Source organism: Rhamphochromis sp. 'chilingali' (genome assembly GCF_963969265.1).
Source record: "Rhamphochromis sp. 'chilingali' genome assembly, chromosome: 1".
NCBI lineage: Eukaryota > Metazoa > Chordata > Actinopteri > Cichliformes > Cichlidae > Rhamphochromis > Rhamphochromis sp. 'chilingali'.
This window is the reverse complement of record NC_137929.1, coordinates 67,081,416-67,104,599: the sequence shown is the minus strand read 5'-3', so window position 1 is coordinate 67,104,599 and position 23,184 is coordinate 67,081,416. Positions and strand designations below refer to the sequence as shown.

Below are 23,184 nucleotides of genomic sequence, written 5' to 3'. Positions count from 1 at the left end.
TAACAACAGCTGTGAAATGGAAGAGTTCAAGTCACCAAAGGAAACTGGAGCTGGGCTTGTTGCAGGATCTGAAGTTACTAAACACTTCGTGAGTGTCTGCACTAAAACTTAGGACCATATAATTATAAATATGTGCGTGACGAAAGCTGGGCAGCACGCTAACGTCCTTACTCGTATGGGTCTAACCCAGGGGTGGGCAGTCTCAGTCCACGAGGGCCGGTGTCCCTGCAGGTTTTAGATGCGTCCTCGAACCAACACAGCTGATTTAAATGGCTAAATTAGCTCCTGAACATGTCCTGCAGTTCTCCAGAGGCCTGGTAACGAACTAATCATGTGATTCAGGTGTGTTGACCCAAGGTGAGATCTAAAACCTGCAGGACACCGGCCCTCGTGGACTGGAATTGCCCACCCCTGGTCTAACCCTTTCACTCCTTTGGTTTATTTCCTCGGACTTTTGTTATTGCCTTTTCGTCAAGTCTGTCTTTGCACCTGCTGTGTTCTCCATCGTTTTGTACATCACTGTTTTCGGACTGAAGCTGATCAGACCATCACAGAGAGCCTGTGGGGGACCGCTGACCTCTCAGCTTTGTGAAACACAGACGTTTTCTTCAAACACTCACAGCAGTCAGAGTCAGTTTAGTATTTTAATGTGTTTCAGTTACACTTTGGTCAGGTTCAGGCAGCAGAACTACTCGGCTAGATTTAGGTTAGTTTAATAAAGTTTGGGGTTAAAGTCGACTCTTCCTCAGGTCAAATCTATGAGTTAGTGCAGTTTGTTCTTTAGTATAAACCATAAAGACAAATGTGTCACATGTCCAACCTCCTTAAAGGACAGCCTCTCCCATCTGTGGACCCTCAGTGCTGCCGGACTCATCTCATACTGAACTCACCCACTCTGTGTCTGTCACGGTCCTGGGTTGGTGAGTGTTAGTTTATTTTGATGTTTGTTTGTTTAGGTTCATTAAGTTATCCAAGCTCGTTTGTTATTATATTACCCTTGTGTTAAGCCTCCCTTGCCCTTCATGTGTTTTATGTGTGTGTGTCTTATGTTGTCAAGTTCATGTTGTCGTTCCTGCCATCTTCCCTGTACTCAGTCTGCCTGGTTCGTGCGTCTACCTGTCATGCTTCATGTCTATGTGGTTATGTTAAGTTCATGTCATGTTTTATCTCCATGTCTATGTCTCTGTTTCCTGTTTTATTTTGAAGAGTCTGGTGTTCTTTGTTCATTGCAGTTAGTGTTACTCTCCCCTGTACGGTCATTATGTCTCATTCTAGTCAGCTGTGTTCTCGTGTGTCTCCACTTCTCCTGATCACCTCATGTGTGTATTTAAGTCCTCTGTTTTCTATGTTTCGTTGTCAGGTCGTCTGTTTGCATCCCCATAGTGTTACGTCATAGTTTACTCAGTGTTCATGCTTTGTTGTAGTATTTTCACTTCTTAGTTCTTTAGTTTTCTGAGTGTTCACAGTTTTCTTAGTTTTCATAGCTTCATGCTGTTTCATGTGCCAACATCTAAATAAAGGATCGTCTTCTGTTCAGTCAGCAACTCCAGAAGTGTCTGCTTCTGGGTCCTGTAAACTAAACTTATCGGCGCACCCCGCCGTGACGGTGTCAGTCATCAGTGGATTCACTGTTCCTCAGGTTTCATTAAAGGTTTTTCTACATTCTTGTTCCTGTCAGAGCGTCACGTGAGTCATTAAACATCAGTGATCAGTATCAAATATGGAACATGTACAGGAGACACGTCAGTCTGTGTGGACCTTCTGATGTCATCACTGTGTTTACTTTGTTTGTTGTCTTATGGTTGGGATTCAGAAATGTTCACTGCCATCACTTCATGAAATGTTACAGGGATGTGTGTGTGTGTGTGTTTAGTTTGTGGGGCGACGACTGTAACACTGTCAGGTTCACTCACTGAGAGAAGAGCAGTGACTGGAACAATCTGAGCTCATATTGTGAATAGAAGAAGAGAGAGCTGTGCCAACTGGAGCTCAGAAACATTAAGATTCATTAAACATTATGAAGAGAAGTAAACCAGTTAAACTTAAAAGTCTGAATGATTAAGTAAAGTGTTTGCTCGTAGGGGCTCATCGACCTCATGTTTGTCACTGTGGGAACTTTGTGTCGACTAAATGCAACTTAAAGCTCGACGGCTGCCCAAATGTTTTAAAGAAGTTGATACATTCAAAAAGCTGTGACACTTGTTGCTCAACATTTTCTAATTTTTGTTTTCAAAGCTTCTTCTGGTACGAGACTGACACGCCAGTGGGAGGAGTCAGCAGACGACCCGCTCTACCTGCTGAGCCACAGGTGGCGTCATCAGGGTGGAGTCGTTTCAGTAAGGACAGATCAATAGAAAGAATGAAGACAAAGAGTTATTGATGAGCAGAATATGGACAGATGTTTGGTGGTTGGACTCCGATGGCCCGTCTCAGCAGAACTGAACCCAGCTGTGACGAGGATTAGAGCAGGACCCCAAAGAGAGAAAGTGATGTCACCACAGCAGAGTTCTGGTCTACAGGGAAAAGAACATGAGCGTTAAAGCTGATGCATGGCACAGGTTGTTATGTGAAGGCTATGTGCAGGAAGGAATGGTGGACCCAAAGTGCAGACGCTCGGAGGCACAATGTAAACTCAAAACAGCTTCAATGCTGAACTCAAAAAGGTAACAAAACTGAGACTCCAAATAAACTCAGGCGAGCAGACAGAACACACAGCATAGGAAACGGTAGCTCACGACCCGGACACAGAAACACAGGGCTCAAATACACAGAGGAGCAACCAGGGAATGGGTAACAGGAGGGAAACACAGCTGGGGCAAATCAGGCCTAACGAGACAAAGGAAGCAAAACCAGACTCATTTATATGAGACACGGACTTTCAAAGTAAAACAGGAAACATAACACAGACTGAACTTACAGACAGACTCACAGGCAGGCACTGCAACAGAGGGAACAGAGACGTGGGACCAGGGCAGACACTGACTGGACACGGGGATATAGCCGACAGGGGAGACAGCAACTAAGGATTACACAGAGACATAAACCATAAGAAAGAACTCTAACAAAGAAAGACTAGAAAAAATAAATAATATAATAAACTCAAACCTCTGCGTCAACGACCCAGGCATCCTAACACAGGTAAGGCATAGCAAGCATGAGCACAGAGAAGGGTGAGAAACTGAAGAAGGGTCTGGAAGATCCCGACCAGGTCTAGAGGCCAGCCTGCTGGCCTGAGGAACAGACGCCCAAAGCATCGGCGTGAGTGTCGGGCAGCACTGCGACAGCAGGACACGTTTGGTATTCAATCGGAAAGAAAAGGGAGACAGTGAAAGGGCAGAGGGATGCAGAGGCCAGGAGAGAGTTTGATCCGTCTGATGACGACAGCAGAGAGTGAAAGTCCTTCAGCTTGGTTTAGGTTATGTGTCTGTGAGCGAGGGAGGAAGGAAAAGGAGAGTCGAAAAGTACGAGTTGTCACCGAGCAGAAACGGGAGCTGGAAGCATGTAAACATAATAATAACCACTGCAGCCAAGAAGAGGGCCTGACAAGCCCAGTCGTCTGCGTGCGATGAGGGGGCGGGTCTTAGATAGCCGACGGCACTGGGGAAGGCGGGGCTAATGTTCAGATTGAGCAAAGAGAGCATCTTTGTCCACTGCTGTCATCTTCCAACCTCCAGCCAATCACAGTGACCTCTGAATGAAGAGATGCACACTTCCATATAAACAGTGTTGGGTAAGTTACTTTAAAATAGTAACTTAGTTACATTACTAGTTACTTCTCTCAAAAGTAACTCAGTTACTTCAAGTTACTCGTTACTTTCAAAGTAACTAGTTACTAGGGAAAGTAACTTTGGTTTTACTCAGAATTCTCTTGTTAATGTGTTGCTTCCATAACTTTGCCAGTCTTCTAGCTTGCTTACTTGCCACAAGTGCACTGTGCCACCTACCAATAGAAAGGAAAAGATAATGTGCATATTTCCACGAGAGAAATCCCACGCCTGGACCGTCATTGACTGCTGCCATGATTCTAGCCTACGTCACAGCGTCATGTGCGCCTTTTACATCCACCACACAAACTGCAGTTGTGGTGCTTTCAATTGTACTCAGAACTCGGAAATTCTGCCTTCTGAGTAGGAAGATGTTGGTAACACCAGACTGCAGATGAGTTGCATACATGGCTGGACTGGGACAGAAAATTGGCCCGGGCATTTTGACTAGAGACTGGCCCACCATTATAGGAAAAATTATAAAGCCTTTGAATGAAAATAAACACTGTTGTGACAGTGATGTTCACTGTTCTGATGGTATATATGCATCAATCTATCAATCATTTGTTGTAAGACTCAGATAATTATTTTTTAAAAGCTAGAAATTTTAAATGAGAATAAGAAAGAAAAGTATTTCTTTGTGCCCCCCTCTCCCTGTTAATGCCCTACCTGCCCCCCTGGCAACACTTTGCTAGACCCGCCCCTGCACAGTTACCAGCTGTCAGCTACATAAAAAAGGATCCTGGTGTTATTTGTCTCTCAGAAACAGTTCATAACTTCAACTCATTCATGTCACCTAAAAGGTTAAACCTGTTTCCCCATCACAGCTCTGATGATTCAGTAAGGACATCTCCTGGTTTCATCTTCATGTTTCCCTCTCACCAGACATACAAACCGATATCATGACCAGCAGCTTTACAGCTGTGGCTCCAGCAAACATCAGCTGATACTAGAAATTAATATTAAATAAATTCTAACAACAGCTGATCAAGCTTAAACGTGCTGCTGTTGTTTAGCGCGACATCCGCTGGTTTCCTCTTTCTGGCGCAAAGTGAGCGATAAACAAACAAGAGAGAAAAGCCGATCAGCTGATCATTGATCAGTTTCATGATTGAAGTAGAAACAGGAGAGGGAGGGGGAGAGGATGAGAGAAGAGGCAGCTGTGCAGCGTAAACACAGAATAACTCCAGCTTTGTGCCTTTTTCATTGTAGCTGAATTACGGGACAAACTGTTTCTTTTCGCCTCAATAAGAAACGCGTAATATTTTCTCTGAATACCAGACGGGACGGTTGACAACTCTACTAACTTATGAACAAAATAAAGTTCAACATCATTCACTTCATAGCACCACCCAGCTGTATAGAAACTCCGTCATGCTAGCTAGCACGCAGTACGGAAAAAGTCAGAATAACGAAAATAAACTCCACCTAAACTTGGTTTATATCTGACCCAGAGAGACTGCAGGTCATAACTTCTTACCTGAAGTTCAGTTCACACTTGGACCGGCGGCCGCCTCGGGTCTCTTTTCCTTCTGCGTCCCCTTTCTCCAGCCCGAGAACGTGTTGCTTTCTCTCATCCACCTGCTGGCCTCCACCACTTGCTAATGTTACTGAATCTGTGGAAGCTCCGCGATAGCCACCACACGAAGTAACGAGTAACGACCCTATCTAAATCCCAGTAACGACTAACGCGTTCCTGATTTTGGCATAATAACTAGTTACCGTGCTCGTTACCACAATAATAACGTAGTTACTGTAACACGTTACTTAATAACGCGTTAGTCCCAACACTGACAACCACCAAACAGTTAAAACAGTAAATGAGAGCAGGAACACGGACTCTGCACAAAGACGTAAACACAAAGCGTTTACGGATCACGCATCAGAATCAGCGAGATGTCGCTTTCACCCCCGACAGCACGGACATGGTCGGGGCTGAAAGCCGACAGCTCACTGATTCTGATGTTTCGGCACATCCGTGCTTCGTGTTTACGCCCTGTTTGTGCTGATTCTGAAGCTGCAGGTTTTATCTCTCCAAACATTATTGACTGAACTGCGGTGTAATCTATATTGATGTACATGCATGCACCACTAGGTGGCAGTACTTACCCACGAACAGGAAATGTGTTGGCATGTGAACAGCCATGAGAAAAACTGTATTAAATGTAACCCGGGTTAAAAAGATGCATAAATAGTAAAAGATAAGTGAAGTCTGAGAATATAAATATCAAAGAGTTCATTTATTTAAATTTTCTTGTTTATTAAAAAGGTAAAAGTTCATGTAAAATGATTAAAAACATGTTTGCATTGTTTAAAATAAGTTATCTTTCTTTTCTTGTGAATTGTTTGTGAAAACTGTAATTTCCTACGGGGATAAGGTCTGTGAAGGTAACACAGGGTGGAGAAGGAAAAGGAAAAAAGAGACGAGAGCGCGAGAAGAGAGGGCGGTGGTGCGTGAGTTGCACGGAGCATCCGGAGAAGTTAGCTTGTTTTTATGTACTAAGAGTAAGTGTGTTTTGACTTTTCGGACAGATAAGTCACAGTGTCGGTAAGCTAGTGACATGACACGTAAAGTTTCAGCGTGAGTCTGCTGGACTGTGTGCTTTGTTTCTTGCAGCCGTGCACGCATTAAGTTAAAGTGAGGCTAACCCAGCCGTTCGCTAATAAGGACTACTGTAGGCTGCCGTTTCGCTAAAGTTGTGGAACGTAACAAGCTGCAGAGGATCGTTACCGAACTGGATAACGACGGACAGACCCCAGATAGTCACTCTGAGTGCCCGCGTCACTCAGAGTACCTCTGGCAACGTGGGAAGCTAAAACAGGTAGCTTGTGGAGCACGTGGAGATCACGGACCTTCCTCATCTTTGTGCTGCTGCATTCAGAGCGGAGTGTTTCTGAAGGAGCTGAAGGCAACTTGTTACCTGGATTAATCTGGTGGGAATTGCACGTTTCACAAGGTACTGAGTTTATTTATTTATTTTTTGCTCGTTGAGTGAAGAACTTCCGGTTGGGAGATCGTTTTGGATTTATACTGGATCAACACAGGCCTGCAACGTAGGGTTTATCTCTGCCGGCTTTAGGTTTAGTTTGGGACTATAATTGTTTTATCACTGGTGGTTTACACTGTGTGTGTGGAGATTCTGTGTACAGTGGGTAAATTGCTGTGTGTGTTTTCTTGGTTTGCCTGAATACTGAAATCTGCCATTTTATTATTTTCTTGTTTTCATTGTTTGGTAAATTAAAGGAGGGTTGCAAGGCTCTACTTTACATGGTGTATGACATGATTTACTGCACTGTAGTCACTAGTGTTTATTTTCGCGTGTAGTGCTACTGTTAAGGAATAAGCTTCATTGATCCCAGAAACAAAAGAGAAGTTAATTTAAAAACATCGTACGAGAGTACACTAGAAAAAGAACCCAAAGCCCATTTATTTAATGGTATTGAGTAAATGAGGGCTACATAAGGATTGTTATTGTTCCACGTTATCGCTTGAGCAGGAGTTTTATTCAAGAGCCCAAAACAACATGAACCAGCAGCAGAAGAAGATCCAAACTACGCTTCACATAAACATTATGGATTCACTCTGACTTTGCAGTGTACCCTTTCACAATAAGAGTCTGAACACATATTTTACCCATTTTACCTGAATTAACATGAAAACACAGTGTTTTTAAAATGGTGAAAGTCCCTCTTTTTACTCCTCCCCGCACCTGTGGATGGACGGTGCTGTTACCGTGGTGACAGCTGTGAGCTTGGATGTGTTTCAGTCCTGCCTGGTTATCACTGAAGGAATCTTTACTTTCACATTTATTACAGGTAATACCTCTGATTTTTCTGACTCGTGTATTATGAACTAAATGTATCCTGATCTACACAGAGATGGATGAGCAGAGGTCACATGATGAAAGAACAAACATGGAGTCTTTTATTTATTTTGATATTTATTGATGAATGCAAACAAACCCTGACACTGAACCATCGTCGAGCTTTCACAGAACAAACCTGATCACATGACCTGCTGACCCAAACAGTGAAAAGCTCCATGGCAACAACAACAAACAGCCTCACATATGTTAACAGAGGCTGTTAGAAGCCCAGAGTCTTTATAGTCTTTCTCCTGTTTGGACACAGATCTCTGCACATCTTCATCACAGTTGCTCACAGACGTGCAGAGTGAGTGGATATCAAAGCTAAGTTTCCACCATGTTTGTAGTCTGTACTGGGATGCATGGAGCATCTCTCTATGAGCACTCAGTGCTTTAAACAGTGAGTCCCAGTTTAACCAGCAGCCTTCCCACCACACATCACACAGACATGGAAACTTCAAACCCTCAGACTGAAGACACCATCAGAAATAAACAGATTGTGATGAAGATGAATAACTGGAACAGTTTGCTGTGGTTTCTTCCGTTCCTGTCAGAAATAAGAGTCTGGCACTTTGCTCTCCTTCCACATGTTTACGGAGGAAGTGAAGAAGAGTGAGTGAGTCGTCTTCCTCTGTGGGCCCAAGATCAGGCAGCAGCCACGTATTTTTAAAAGCCCAGCACACTGGTTAGAACTACATTCAAAACTATTGAGCCAATATTTTCAGCTTCTATGGCTGAAACATTTTCATATGATGAGCTTCCAACAATGAATGAAACAGTAAGAGGATGTGGAGAGTTTGGAAACATCTGATTAAGAAAGAGAAATCAAACATTTGGATTCATTTTAATGAGCTCAGACTTGTTGAAAATGCAGAGGAGCTGGTTGTGAACTGAGCTTCAGAGAAACACAACATACTACACAACAAACACAACATATTGAGATTCACTGTGACGTTTTGAGTGGAAAAAGACAGAAAACAACACATGGATCCTGGAATAACGGGAGCTTCCATCTTTAAAGGACTGAAGAGGAAGAAGTTTACAAGGAATCATTTAGAACCGTTTCAAACATCAACTGATTGAATCCATGAATCTGAAAACGTTTTTCTGAGTGAAAGAGACAGATATGTACAGACTGAACTATCTGTTCAACAGTCAGAGTGTTTCTCTAACAGGAGGACACTCTTTACACTAAACTCAGCACAAGGACACTGAGGAACCAGTATAGAACCAAAACCCAGGATAAAGAGTTTGAGTGAATGTGGTGTTGAAGGTGTGGAGGTGGATCAGAGTGTCAGAGGAGACTCTGTAGAAGGACAGAGTGCCAGCAGGACAGTCCACATACACTGCTACTCTGTTAGAGACAGAGTAGGAGGAGGAGGAGGAGGAGATGGGTGTTTGTCTGTTATTGTGAAGGACAGAACGAGGAGCACCACTATAGCACCACAGACTCCAGGACTGATCATTCCATCCAAACAAACAGTCATCACTGTCTCCTTTCCTTCTGATTCTTCTGTAACTCACTGATATATAAACTCTTCCTCTCCACTCGACCTCCCAGTAACAGCGACCAGTCAGACCATTTCTACACAGCAGCTGATGATAATAATCAAATCTGTCTAGATGATCAGGATATGACTGAACCTCCTCCACACATGTCACCTTCCTGTTGTTGTCAGACAGTTGGAGCTTTGTGTTCACTGTGTTTGTGTCGATTGTGAGTTGACAGGAATCTGATGGAGAGAACAAACACAATCCAGCTGCAGTTATTGATCCATCATCTGTTCATTGATTGACACTTTGATGATGACTCCTGACATGATGAAGATGGTTGAATGTGTGCTGCTTTGTTTTCATGAATCACATTAAAAACACACTTACACTTCCTCAGACCTGGTCTCAACCATCGGACTCCAGCAGGCTCCACCCTGAAAGGAGGAGGGGGGTCAGACCAGCACAGTCAGCATGCACACATGGACATTTACATGGCTCTCATAAACATGAACATTCACAGTGTACATTAAAGTGAAAGCCCGGGGGAATGAATTGTCTGTGGTGTCTGTTTTTTTGTTAACAACACTCTGTATCGTCCACCTGAAGGAAGAAATGTGAACAGTTTATCTCCATGATGTGAAAGGTCTGTAGAGATGTGTTTGTCCCTCATTCTGGACCTTTACAGGTCCTGGATGGAGGAAAGACAGCACAGATGAGCCTCTCTAAAGACCTTATTGTCTGGCCCCATCATGCTTCATGACTGAGGTCAACCAGACCGTGATTGATGGAAACAGGACAGACTGAATGATGGCCATTTCTCCAGACTGCACAGGATTATATCTTTGGATTAGTTCTGACACATTCGTCAAGACCATATCTCCAGTCATTGGACAAAATATCAGAGGAGAAAAAAGTCACATTTTTACTGGAAAAAGGTTTCCGTTATTAACTAATGCAAATTTGATGTGAGTTAGCATTATCTGATAATTATAACGATGTAAGGAGTTAATGCCCAGTAGGTAGGCTGCCGTTACTAGCCAATGCTAATTTGACTTGAATTAGCATCATCTGTTATCGCTAACTCTTTTCCCTTGCATTATAATGATGTGAAGAGTTAATGCTAAGTAGGACGCCATTAGTGGGTAATTCTAATTTTAGGTGAATAAGCATTAGCAGCTAATGCTCATATCATTTTCCTTTGCTTTGTACGAATGACAGCAGCTAATGATACGAAGTCTTCCGTTATTAACTAATGCTAATTTGATGTGAATTAGCATTATCCAATAATGCTAACTCTTTTCCCCTGCATTATAACGATGTGAGGACTTAATGCTAAGTAGGCTGCCATTAGCGGCTAATTCTAATTAGGGGTGAATAATACCAGCTAATGCTAATACCGTTTTCTCTTTCCTTATAACAATGTGAGCAGCTAATGCTAATTTGATGTAAATTAACATTACGCGCTAATGTTTACACTGTTTTCCCTTACTTTGTAACAACGTGAGCGGCTAATGCTAAGTAGGCTGTTGTTAATAGCTAATTGTAATTAAATGTGAGTTGGGCGTAACACGACACCATTTTCCCTTGCATTATAAAAATGTGAGCACGTAATGCTAAGTAGGCCGCCATAAACAGTTATGTCTAATTTTAGGTATATAAGTATTAGCAACTAATGCTCATGTCGTTTTTCTTTCCCTTATAACGATGTGAACAACTAATACTAAGTAGGCTGTCATTATTAACTAATGCTAATTTAACGTGAATTAGCATTAGCCTATATGTAATGTAAACACTGTAACAATGTGAGCGGCTAATGCTAAGTAGGCTGTTGTTAATACCTAATGCTAATTTGATGTGAGTTAGCATTATTGGATAATGCTAGCACTGTTTTCTCTGACTTTTTAACAATGATAGCAGCTAATCATAATACTCTCTTCCCTTGGGTTACAACGATGTGAGGAGTTAATGCTAAGTAGGCTGCCATTAGCGGCTTATTCTAATTAGGGGTGAATAATTACTAGCAGCTAATGCTAATACCATTTTCTCTTTCCTTATAACAATGTGAGCAGCTAAAGTAATTTGAGGTAACTAAGCATTAGTAGCTAACGCTAATACCCTTTTCTCTTGTGTTATAATGATGTGAGAAGTTAATGGTAAATGGTAAATGGCCTGTATTTGTACAGCGCTTTACTAGTCCCTAAGGACCTCAAAGCGCTTTACACATTCAGTCAGCCACCCATTCACACACACATTCACACACTGGTGATGGCAAGCTACATTGTAGCCACAGCCGCCCTGGGGAGCACTGACAGAGGCGAGGCTACCTGGCACTGGCGCCGCCGGACACTGGCGCCACCGGACACTGGGACACTGGCGCCGCCGGACACTGGGACACTGGCACCGCTGGACACTGGCGCCGCCGGGCCCTCTGACCACCACCAGTAGGCAACGGGTGAAGTGTCTTGCCCAAGGACACAACGACCGAGACTGTCGGAGCTGGGGCTCGAACCGGCAACCTTCCGATTACAAGACGAACTGCCAACTCTTGAGCCACGATCGCCCGCGATCGGCCAAGTTAATGCTAAATAATGCTGCCATGAGTGACTCTTTTCCCTTGCGTTATAACGATGTGAAGAGTTTATGCTAAGTAGGCTGCAATTAGCAGCTAATGCTAATACTGTTTTCCCTCCCTTTCTACAACTTGAGCAGCTAATGCTAAGTAGGCCACTTTGCTCTGCTAGGGATTTGTGTGACCATGATGGAAACTTTGATAAGCTAATGCTGCTAAGCTAATGCTGTTTATGGGCCCTGTTAAAATCAATATTTCAATCTCATTCTGTTGTTTGAGAACAATAACAGAAAAATGTGCACTTGAGAATAAATTTATTGTGAATTCAGCTGTGAATATAGAGTTCGTCAGTATTTAAGCTTCCATTTCCAAATGTTAGCTGCTCCTGTCTGCCTCTTTGTCTCACACACACACTGAAATGATTCACAGCCTTGTTTAATCCTTCTGTCAGTGTCACTGACTGGGTCTGTGTTTATAATAATGGATTGGATTTATATAGTTCTTTTCAAGGCACCCAAAGCGCTTTACAATGCCACTATTCATTCACTCTCGCATTCACACACTGGTGGAGGCAAGCTACAGTTGTAGCCACAGTTGCCCTGAGGCAGACTGACAGAAGCAAGGCTGCCATATCGCGCCATCGGCCACTCTGGCCAACACTAGTAGGCGGTAGGGTAAAGTGCCTTGCCCAAGGACACAACGACCAGGACAGAAAGCCCGGGGATCGAACTGGCGACCTTCCGGTTACAGATACGCTGTGACCTAGTCTATCTAGGTCACAGATGCAGAGTGTATCTAAAGTTACAAAATGTTGTTTCTGTCCAAATATTTATGGACCTAACTGTAGGTCTATTTTTAATGAAACTCTCAACATGACTTATCAATTATCATTAATGTTCCTGCAAACAGACTGCTTGGAGACCCCCTACATAAATATCCATGTACTATCCCAGTCAGACTAGTGTGTCCGTCCCTGAAAATATTCCTGCATGTGTGATTGTTCATGTGTTATCTGCAGGAAACAAACAGGAAGTGAGTGAAGGACACAGGAAATGTTTCCAGCTCTTCTTCCTCTATCATACATTCTCTCCATACCTGAGAGTGTCCAGTGTCCAGCCTGGATCCTTCAGTCCAGCCAACAGCAGCTTTATTCCTGACCCACCTAGATGATTGTAGCTCAGGTCCAGCTCTCTCAGATGGGAGGGGTTGGAGCTCAGAGCTGAGGCCAGAGAAGTACAACCTTCCTCTGTGATCAGACAGCCTGACAGACTGCAGACACACAAAACAACAATCCATCTGTCAACAATCATTTTCTCTTTGTCACAATAACATCTATCCATTTACATCCATTCAATGTAACTTTATTTATGAGTGACAATTCCCAACAGACAACAACAGTCATCTCAAGCTGTTTAACAGTGTAATGTAACAGCCTCCAATATTAGAGAGAAAGCCCCAACCATCAGACAATCCACTGTGAGCAGCACTTGGTAAGTCAGAGATGATGAGTATCATCACAGTGATGATCATTTCTCTGTTAACCCAGGCTTTCTGCTTCAGGATCTGTGCATGCTCACAGAACAAGGAGACCTTTAAACATCCTTTCACTAAATGGATGGACTGAGCACGCCCTACAGATGAACTGGTGCTAGAGATCATAAAGACCATCAAACAGTCAAATTCAACACTTTAGATGGAAATATGAGATCCATGCTGCAGACAATCATGAACCTGCTGAATTCATGAACATCAAGAATGCAGCGAGTGGTAAAATAAAGATTTGACCTCAGTGTGCTCAGTGTTCCTGTCTATTCCTAACATGATAGCTGCACTTTAGAGCTCCAAAACTGGAACTGACACATATTTAAACACTAAATGTTACTCAGTACATTCAGTTCTGACACTCGCCCACAGTCCAACAAAGGAAACATGGAGATCACATCAGTTTGTCACCAAAGACAAATTATTAGGGCAAGTTAACCTGCTATTATCATATTAACTCATTAATTGATTAACACCAACAATTATCAATTCAATTCAATTTTATTTATATAGCACCAAATCACAACAGCAGTCGCCTCAAGGCGCTTTATATTGTACAGTAGATTGTACAGTAATAGATACAGAGAAAAACCCAACAATCATATGACCCCCTATGGGCAAGCACTTTGTTGACAGTGGGAAGGAAAAACTCCCTTTTAACAGGAAGAAACCTCCAGCAGAACCAGGCTCAGGGAGGGGCGGGGCCATCTGCTGCGACTGGTTGGGGTGAGAGAAGGAAAACAGGATGAAAGACATGCTGTGGAAGAGAGACAGAGATTAATAACAAGTATGATTCAATGCTGAGAGGTCTTTTAACACATAGTGAGTGAGAAAGGTGACTGGAAAGGAAAAACTCAAACTGGAAGGTGGTTCCACAGAAGAGGGGCTGGAAAACTGAAGGCTCTCCCTCCCATTCTAGTTTTAAATACTCTAGGAACAACAAGTAAGCCTGCAGAGCGAGAGCGAAGTGCTCTAATAGGGTGATATGGTACTACAAGGTCATTAAGATAAGATGGGGCCTGATTATTTAAGACCTTGTATGTGAGGAGCAGGATTTTGAATTCAATTCTGGATTTAACAGGAAGCCAATGAAGTGAAGCCAAAACAGGAGAAATCTGCTCTCTCTTTCTAGTCCCTGTCAGGAATCTTGCTGCAGCATTTTGGATTAGCTGAAGGCTTTTCAGCGAGTTTTTAGGACATCCTGATAATAATGAATTACAGTAGTCCAGCCTGGAAGTAATAAATGCGTGAACTAGTTTTTCAGCGTCACTCTGAGAAAGGATATTTCCAATTTTAGTGATGTTGCACAAATGGAAGAAAGCAGTCTTACATATTTGTTTAATATGAGCGTTGAAGGACATATCCCGGTCAAAAATGACTCCAAGGTTCCTCACAGTGTTACTGGAGGCCAAGGTAATGCCATCCAGAGTAAGAATCTGCTTAGATACCTTATTTCTAAGATTTTCAGGGCTGAGTACAATAACCTCAGTTTTATCTGAATTAAGAAGCAGAAAGTTAGCGGCCATTCAGGTCTTTATGTCTTTAAGACATTCCTGTAGTTTAACTAATTGGTGTGTGTTATCTGGCTTCATGGAAAGATAGGGTTGGGTGTCATCAGCATAGCAGTGAAAATGTATCATCATCATCATCATCATCATCATCATCGTTTATTTGTATAGCACTTTAAGAACACACCAGGCAGACCAAAGTGCTGAACAACTCAGATCAAAACAAAAACCAAATTAAAATAATAAAATGAAATGTATACTATGTCTTCTAATGATACTGCTTAAGGGAAGCATGTATAATGTAAATAGAATTCGTCCTAGCACTGAACCTTGCGGAACACCATAATTAACCTTAGTGGGTGGAGAGGACTCTCCATTTACATGCACAAATTGGAGTCTATTAGATAGATATGATATAAACCACTGCAGCGCAGTACCTGAAATACCTACAGCATGTTCTAATTGCTCTAAAAAGGATATTATGGTCGACAGTATCGGACGCTGCTCTGAGGTCTAGAAGGACAAGCACAGAGATGAGTCCACTGTCACAGGCCATAAGAAGATCATTTGTAACCTTCACTAAAGCTTTTTCTGTGCTGTGATGACCTCTGAAACCTGACTGAAACTCTTCAAATAAACCATTTCTCTGCAGATGATCTGTTAGCTGTTTGACAACTACTCTTTCAAGGATTTTTGATTTGAAAGGAAGGTTGGAGATTGGCCTATAATTAGCTAAGACTGCTGGGTCTAGAGATGGCTTTTTGAGTAAAGGTTTAACTACAGCCAGCTTGAAGGCCTGTGGTACATAGCCAATTATTAGAGATAGGTTGATCATATTTAAGATCGAAGAATTAATTAATGGCAGGACTTCTTTGAGCAGTTTTGTAGGAATGGGATCTAAAAGACACGTTGATGGTTTGGAGGACGTAATTATTGAAGTTAACTTAGAAAGATCAATTGGAGAAAAAGAGTCCAACTTAACATCAATGGTACTAAAAGTAGCTGTATGTGTTGCTCTGTGTTGGTACAGGGCATTGAGGATGATAACAGTGGGTGGATTATATTCTTAAACTTAGTTACAGCACTTTCAGAAAGACATCTACTGTGATAAAGTCTACTCTCCACTGCTGTGTAATCAATTATTGTAAATGTAAATGTTATCAGGAAATGATCAGACAGGAGAGGGTTTTCAGGAAACACTGTTAAATGTTCAGTTTCTATGCCATATGTTAAAACAAGATCTAGAGTGTGATTAAAGTGGTGGATGGGTTCTTTTACATTTTGAGAGAAGCCAATTGAGTCTAATAACAGATTAAATGCCATGTTGAGGCTGTCAGTTTTAGCATCTACGTGGATGTTAAAATCACCTACAATAATTATTTTATCTGAGCTGAGAACTAAATTAGATATAAAGTCTGAGAAATCAGACAGAAACTCAATGTAAGGCCCAGGTGGACGATAGATGATAACAAGTAAGACTGAGTTTTACAGCTGGGGTGGACAAGGTTAGGCATCAGGCTTTCAAATGAATTAAAAGTCTGTCTTGGTCTTTGGTTTATTAATAGGCTGGTGTGAAAAATTGCTGCCACACCGCCCCCTCGACCTGTGGTTCGAGATTTCTGGTAGTTAGAATGACTCGGGGGTGTTGATTCATTTAAACTAACATAATCATCCTGCTGCAACTAGGTTTCTGTAAGGCAGAGTAAATCGATTTGCTGATCAATTATTAAGTCATGTACTAACAGAGACTTGGAGGAGAGAGACCTAATATTTAATAATCCACATTTCACTGTTTTACTCTTTGGTTCAGATGTGGATACCGTGTTGTTCACTCTTTGTGATTTTTTATGTTTACGTTGTTTATTGCTGGTTTTTAGTTTGTTTCTTGTCTGTTTGGGAGCTGACACAGTCTCTATGGAGAAGAGTTTCTTCTTTTTATTTGTGGGAGGGGGGGGGGGGGGGGGGGGGTTGTAGCAGGAGGAGAGAAGCTGCAGAGAGGTGTGTAAAACTGCAACTCTGCTTCCTGGTCCCAACTCTGGATAGTCATATTTTGGGGGGTTTAATAAATTTGTCCATATTTCTAAAAATAAGAGCTGCTCCATCCAAAGTGGGATGGATGCTGTCTCTCCTAACAAGACCAGGTTTCCTCCAGAAGGTTTGCCATTTATCTATGAAGCCCACATTGTTTCTGGGACACCACTCAGACAGCCAGCAATTTAAGGAGAACATGCGGCTAAACATGTCACTCCTGGTCTGATTGGAGAGGGGACCAAAGAAAACTACAGAGTCTGACATTGTTTTGGCAAAGTTGCACACGATTCAATATTGATTTTAGTGACCTCCGATTGGCGTAACCGGGTGTCATTACTGCAGACGTGAATTATGATCTTACTGTATTTACGTTTACCCTTAGCCAGCAGTTATAAATTTCGTTCAATGTCGCCTGCTCTGGCCCCTGGAAGACAATTGACTATGGTTGCCGGATTCTCTAGCTTCACATCTCTGAGAACAGAATCACCAATTACCAGAGTTTGACCCCCGGCGGGTGTGTCGCCGAGTGGGGAAAGACAGTTAGACACATGAACAGGTTGGTGGTGTACCTGGGGCTTCTGTTTAAGACTATGCTTCCTCCTCACCGTCACCCAGCCGCCCTCTTTCCCCAGCTGCTTGGGGTCTGCCGAGGATCAGCTAGCGGGGCCTACGCTGTCTTCGGCTGCACCATCTACAGGGGCCTGGCTAGCTACGGGTAAATGAAGCAGAGTCTCCAATTCAGTAATCCTGGCCTCCAGAGCTGCACATATGCTACATTTGTTACAAGTATCATTACTGCTAAAGGTGGCCGAAAAGTAACTAAACATCTGACACAATGAGCAGGAAAGTGCAGGAGGGACAGGTGAAGTAGCCATGATGCTGGTGAGTCGGCTACAAGCTAAGCTAAGCTAGTGCAACAGTATAGACACAGTGAGTGAATACTTTGGTTATAAATTACGTAGTGAGTACACAAAAAGTGTGCTTCGGATGAAGCACGTGCAGATTATACTATGAAAAAAGAATGTATCTAACCGTTTTTAGTTAAATTGCTAAGCAGATAAGCTACTCAAAATCACCACTGTGTTTGAGCAGGAAGTGATACTTTACTAGTGATGCGCGAATCATGAACGAATCGTTCAATACTCGAGAATCACTTTGCTGACTCATGAATCATGATTCACAAGCCCAACTGACTCACTGACTCATCCCCGTTGCTGTTAGCAGCAATGTATCTAGCTTATAATTAAAATTGTGGAGAAAAACACAACATCCAGTATCTTAACAAGCCATAGTAGAGCCAGTGTTGCCAACTCCTCAGCAAGGAAAATCGCTATTGGTTGTCCTAAAAGTCCCTAGAAGTCGCTAAATGACATCATCACCTAATTTGTATAATTGGTCATGCTAATGTAATTGTAACCTAGGTTGTTGGAGAGAGAAATAACATCGTGGAAGAGACAAAGTGAGTAAAATACGTCCTCAATGCATTTAGAATTTATTTAGAACTACAAATTAAATTTGTTTTAGCAATTATTGTTTTTTAATGTCACAATTGCAACCCTTTATCCAGGCTTGGACCGGCAAAAGTGACACGAAATAGGCACTCTGGTGGAGTTACTTTGTGTGTGTGTGTGTTTATAAGTAGTTTTAAACCTTGTGATCTGCAAAACAGCATAACAGTAAAAGAAGAACTGACTGCGTTACAGTCAGTGCGGGAATAGCGGCTTTGCTCATGCGCGATTTTTTTGCAGTTTGGATGCACAGGTGTGAGCATCTGCAGCGGGGGGAGGACTATCCTCCGCCTGTGAGCAGCTGTTGGTCTCTCTGGAGACTACTGGCCGTGGCTGGGTAACCATGGTTACCTGGGAGTTACAGTACACGATATTAATGAAGAGTGGGAGCTGTGTTCTATAGCAAGCAATTTGTTATGAGGTAATGAGCTGATCTTAGTTTAACCGGAAGCCCATCACAATAATTGCAAAGCCTTTATTTTGTCCAACTACCATCAGTTCGTCTGTACTGACGGTAACTTCAAGTCACACTAATGTTGTTTAGTTTGTATAGTGTAAGTAGTAGAAGTATACTACAGTACTCTAATCACTGATAGGATAGATTTATGTAGATATACACCTTTGTGTTTAACATTACTGCATTATAGCACTGTGACCTTTGTCCTTATATATGGTTATGTTAGCTATACTGACGTATGCATATAACTGGATATGTAACTTATCTATTCTTCTTATTTGTCATGTATTTGTATTGTGTACTTCCTTTTTGTAAGAAACCACACATGTGATCACAGTCAGTGAAAGAATAAAGTGCCTCAAACCAAACCTTAAGCTCCTTATTCCACATGCTGGGATAATTTGGTCTTCAGTGGTGTTCTGGCTGACACACCGGAGTGACCGGAATGCTAAAGAGTGAATCAGACACACCAGTGTCATCCCTGATATCTCCACTACATTTAATCGTCCTTCAGCTTGTGGCTGCAGTTAGCTGGTTTGCTAGTTATCCAGTTTGCTAGTTAGCTGGTCTGCTCATTAGCCAGTGTGCTAGTTAGCCAGTATGCTAGTTAGCAAGTTCGCTAGTCAGCTGGTGTGCTAGTTAGCCAGTTTGCTAGTCAGCTGGTGTGCTAATGTTACAATCCCTGGCTAGTCTAGGGGGTTTGAAGGGACGAACATAAAGGTAAATAGTGAAGGAGGAGCCAAGATGGTAATTTTAAAAGGTTTATTTCATGCCAGAGTTGAAATTCTGGTTCAGACTGAGGGTTAACTTCAGGGAGAGCCAAGGCCAACATACCGTATTTTCACAACCATAAGGCGCACTTAAAAGTCTTAGATTTTCTTCAAAAAGTACGGCGCGCCCTATAGCGCAGTGCGCCCTGTGTGTTGTAATGAGGACGTAGTAGAGAACACAATGAGAACGCTAAAGGGAGAAGCGTTTCGACGGTCACCATTCGGCTAAAAGCAGTTTCACTTTCACTTTTTATGAAACGGTGCCATTTTTCCATCCGGACCAGGACTACGGTAGCGCAGCAACTTCCAGCGGATTATAAGGAAAAGCTGGCCATCTTCCGCTCCTACTGCAGCAAACACATCAGCGACAAACACATCCAGCGATGGATGACCGATGGAGACCACAGTTTCACCAAGAGTGGAAGGCAGCGCCCGGCGAGTTACGCCACAATTTGCCAATGGATTGTAGATGCTTGGGCTAACATGTCTGCTGGCACTGTTGTTCGAGCTTTCGCAAAAGCGGCACGGAAAGTGACTCTGACAGTGAAGAAAGTGAACCTGGAATGTTTGATGGAGATTTAGCGCAGCTGTTCAATTCAGACACAGAGGATGAGGACTTCGATGGGTTTGATTGATGATAAAAATGTGAGTACCAAACTTTGTTTTGCTCCTGCTTTATTTTTAAATACGCACACTTGTATGCTTGTGTGTTGTTGATGATGACGATTACTGGTAATAAAAATGTGAGTAAGGTACCGAACTCAGGTTTGCTCCCGCTTTATTTTTAAATACGCATACGGTACTTGTATGCGCCCTATGATCCAGTGCGCCTTATGTGTGTGTTAAATACAGTAATGGCACACATAACTGAGACTGCGCCTTTTAGCCCAGTGCGTCTTATGGTCGTGAAAATACGGTAATAAACAAAACATCCCTGATATGAAAATAAAAGAAACTTACCTAACTCCAAAGTAAACAAAATATACAACATATAGCCATAACCTACCTAACAGCACATAAACAGGAGAAAACAGGGTGTCAAAACATAAGGCAGCTCTCCCCTACAGGCAGTCTGAACATGAAAACACAAAAATGCACATACAAGTCAAAGGCATGCAAGGCTGCACAGGTATGACAATGAAAATGGCCAAAGGGCCCAGAAACATAGCTCCACAGGTCTTAAGTAGTGCTCTGCTGATTAACAATTAGCTGGAATCTGAGCAGTATCCAATCAGAACAGAGGTGGTGGAGCCTAGACAAAACAAAGAGTTAGTAGGAAAAAGAAACATCCACCTGGGGGATGTAACAGCTAGTTAACTGCTGTGCTAGTTAGCTGGGCTGCTAGTTAGTGGTATGCTAGTTAGCTGGTGTGCTAGTTAGCCGGTTTGCTAGTTGGCCGGTCTGCTAGTTAGCTGGTGTGCTAGTTAGCTGGGAGCTAACTCACTAGAACATTTGATGGCAGCTTTCAATTGAAATTTGAGTATTTTCATTTATCCAGGGATAGAAATTTGAAGAATGGACAACACTTTGCTTCAGAGGTGCCACTGTATCTAAATAAAATGGAGAAAGTGTTGTCTCCAGGAGTTTAGCTGATTTAGAGTGGCCAGGTACGGTGGGTGTGTTCCAGTTAAAGAACACGGAGGCAGACTTCCAAGTTCAGGTAATTTATTCGGTCTGTTGTGATGATACTTGTGTAATCGTGGATCTATGTTTGGGTGCATTGAAGGTTTGACGCATGCTATACTGATGGTTCACTTTATGAAAACTGTACTCAACACTTACAGGTACCAACACCTCAACAATCACTGCACACAAGGTTACAACTAGCATCAATTAGCTTAGTAGCGCATTAGCATAAGATAGCATTAGCATCCTCACAAGTGAACAAACATAATCAATAACATTTGACCTACACAACATCATACAATCAGAACACACCTTCTGGCATTCACACACGGCAATAAACAAAGGAAACACAGGTTGGCGGTGAGAGGAGAAAAAATACTGAGAGTGTTGCCAACTGCTCAGTAAGGAAAATTGCTATTGGCTGTCCTAAAAGTCGCTAGAAGTCGCTAAATGACGTCATCGCCTAAGTTGCATAATTGGTCATGCTAATCTAATTGTAACCTATGTTGTTGGAGAGAGAAATAACATCGTTGAAGAGACATAAAGTGAGTAAAAAACGTCCTAAATGCATTTAGAGTTTATTTAGAATTACAAATTAAATTTCTTTTAGCAATTATTGTTTTTTTTAATGTCACAATTCCAACCCTGCTCCTTTACCCGGCTTAAACCGGCAAAAGTGACCCGAAATAGGCACTCTGGTGGAGTTACTTTTTGTGTGTGTTTATAAGTAGTTTTAAACCTTGTGATCCACAAAACAGCATAACAGTAAAAGAGTAAAAGAAGAACTGACTGCTTTACAGCACCCGCTGCTTGTTGAGAGTAAAAGCGATACGCACTTTCACGTCTTTTCGCGACTTTTTTTTTAGAAAAAAAGTCGCTAAGTTGGCAACACTGGCCACCACATGGCCTCGAGTACCTATGTGGTGCATTCAAGGAGCATCAGCATAGACACGGTGGGTTCAATAATGTAGGACACAACAATTTCTACGGCGAAAATACTATCAATGAATGAGCCATAACATTTTAGCCATGTAAACAACATGTTATCAGTTTTCTAACAATTTACATTGACCATTAAAAGACAAAATACGTAAGTCGAGGTCACTACAAGCCATGTGAGGGTCAAACATGGCAGAGAACCTTCCAGCAGCATCTTAGTTTATAATCCGCCTTTTGATCATCAGTTTAGCAGATGAAGGATCCAAGTAAAATAACAAATTAAAAAATATGCAGCTATGGTCACTCACATGGACATCCTCCACACATACATTGTGTATATTTAAACCCAGGGAGAAAACGAGATCCAATGTGTGACCCTTTGTATGTGTGGAGCCAGAAACATGCTGCCTAAAGTTAAAAGACTCAGTGATAGTGATGAGCTCAGCAGTAGTGTTACAGGATGCTTCATCAATATGAAGGCTTAAATCTCCCAACCTTCTCCAATGTAATGATGGATGTCAGAAGGTCGTTAAATTCAGTTAGAAAGACCCCATCAGGTAGAATAAAATACAATAAATGGTTTTTAGGGAACTGACCATCATCTGTGACTCAAATGAAGAAAAGGAGTCCGAGGTCATCAGACTGCATGTGAATCTGTCCTGGTAAACAACAGCGAGTCCTCCACCACATCCTAAAAGACGCGGAGTTCAGATGATAGAGCAGCCAGTCGGACAGACTTCATTCAAGTGGACATAATCAATGTTCCCTCTAAGCTGCGTGCATGCACAATCGCGCACCGCCGACACGGTCTCTGCGTACAGAAAATCTGCATTGCGCACAGAAGAATAAATCTAACCTGAATTGAAATTACAATAAATACGTTTTGGCAGTGTTAGTCAGTAAGTTACTGGCTGCTCCAGTTTGGAATTAGAACGATGCCACCTTATCTCATAGTCCAGCCAATGATGCGATTCAGATTTGTATATACGCAGCTAATCAACGTCGCTGACAGGCTATGACAGCGTCCTCATGTGCCGACACCGGTGTTTTAGCAAGCAAAGCGGCGTGGCTGATGTGGAGTGAAAAAAATTATTGCACTAGCTTATGTGG

At 42.4% G+C, this 23,184-nt stretch overlaps 1 protein-coding gene across 1 annotated transcript in view; it reads right to left on the bottom strand.

Annotated features, from left to right (window-relative positions):
- Positions 1-8,827: 8,827 nt before the first annotated feature.
- LOC308383241 (protein NLRC3-like) overlaps positions 8,828-23,184 on the bottom strand; it is a gene marked incomplete at its 3' end in the record, with an annotated part of 36,393 nt that continues 22,036 nt past the window's right edge. The window contains exons 9-11 of the mRNA XM_080861100.1: positions 12,789-12,962; positions 9,512-9,558; positions 8,828-9,363 (exon numbers count right to left, since the gene is read on the bottom strand). Of these exons, the coding sequence (XP_080717226.1) occupies positions 8,828-9,363; positions 9,512-9,558; positions 12,789-12,962 (757 nt within the window). The remainder of the gene's footprint in view (positions 9,364-9,511; positions 9,559-12,788; positions 12,963-23,184) is intronic.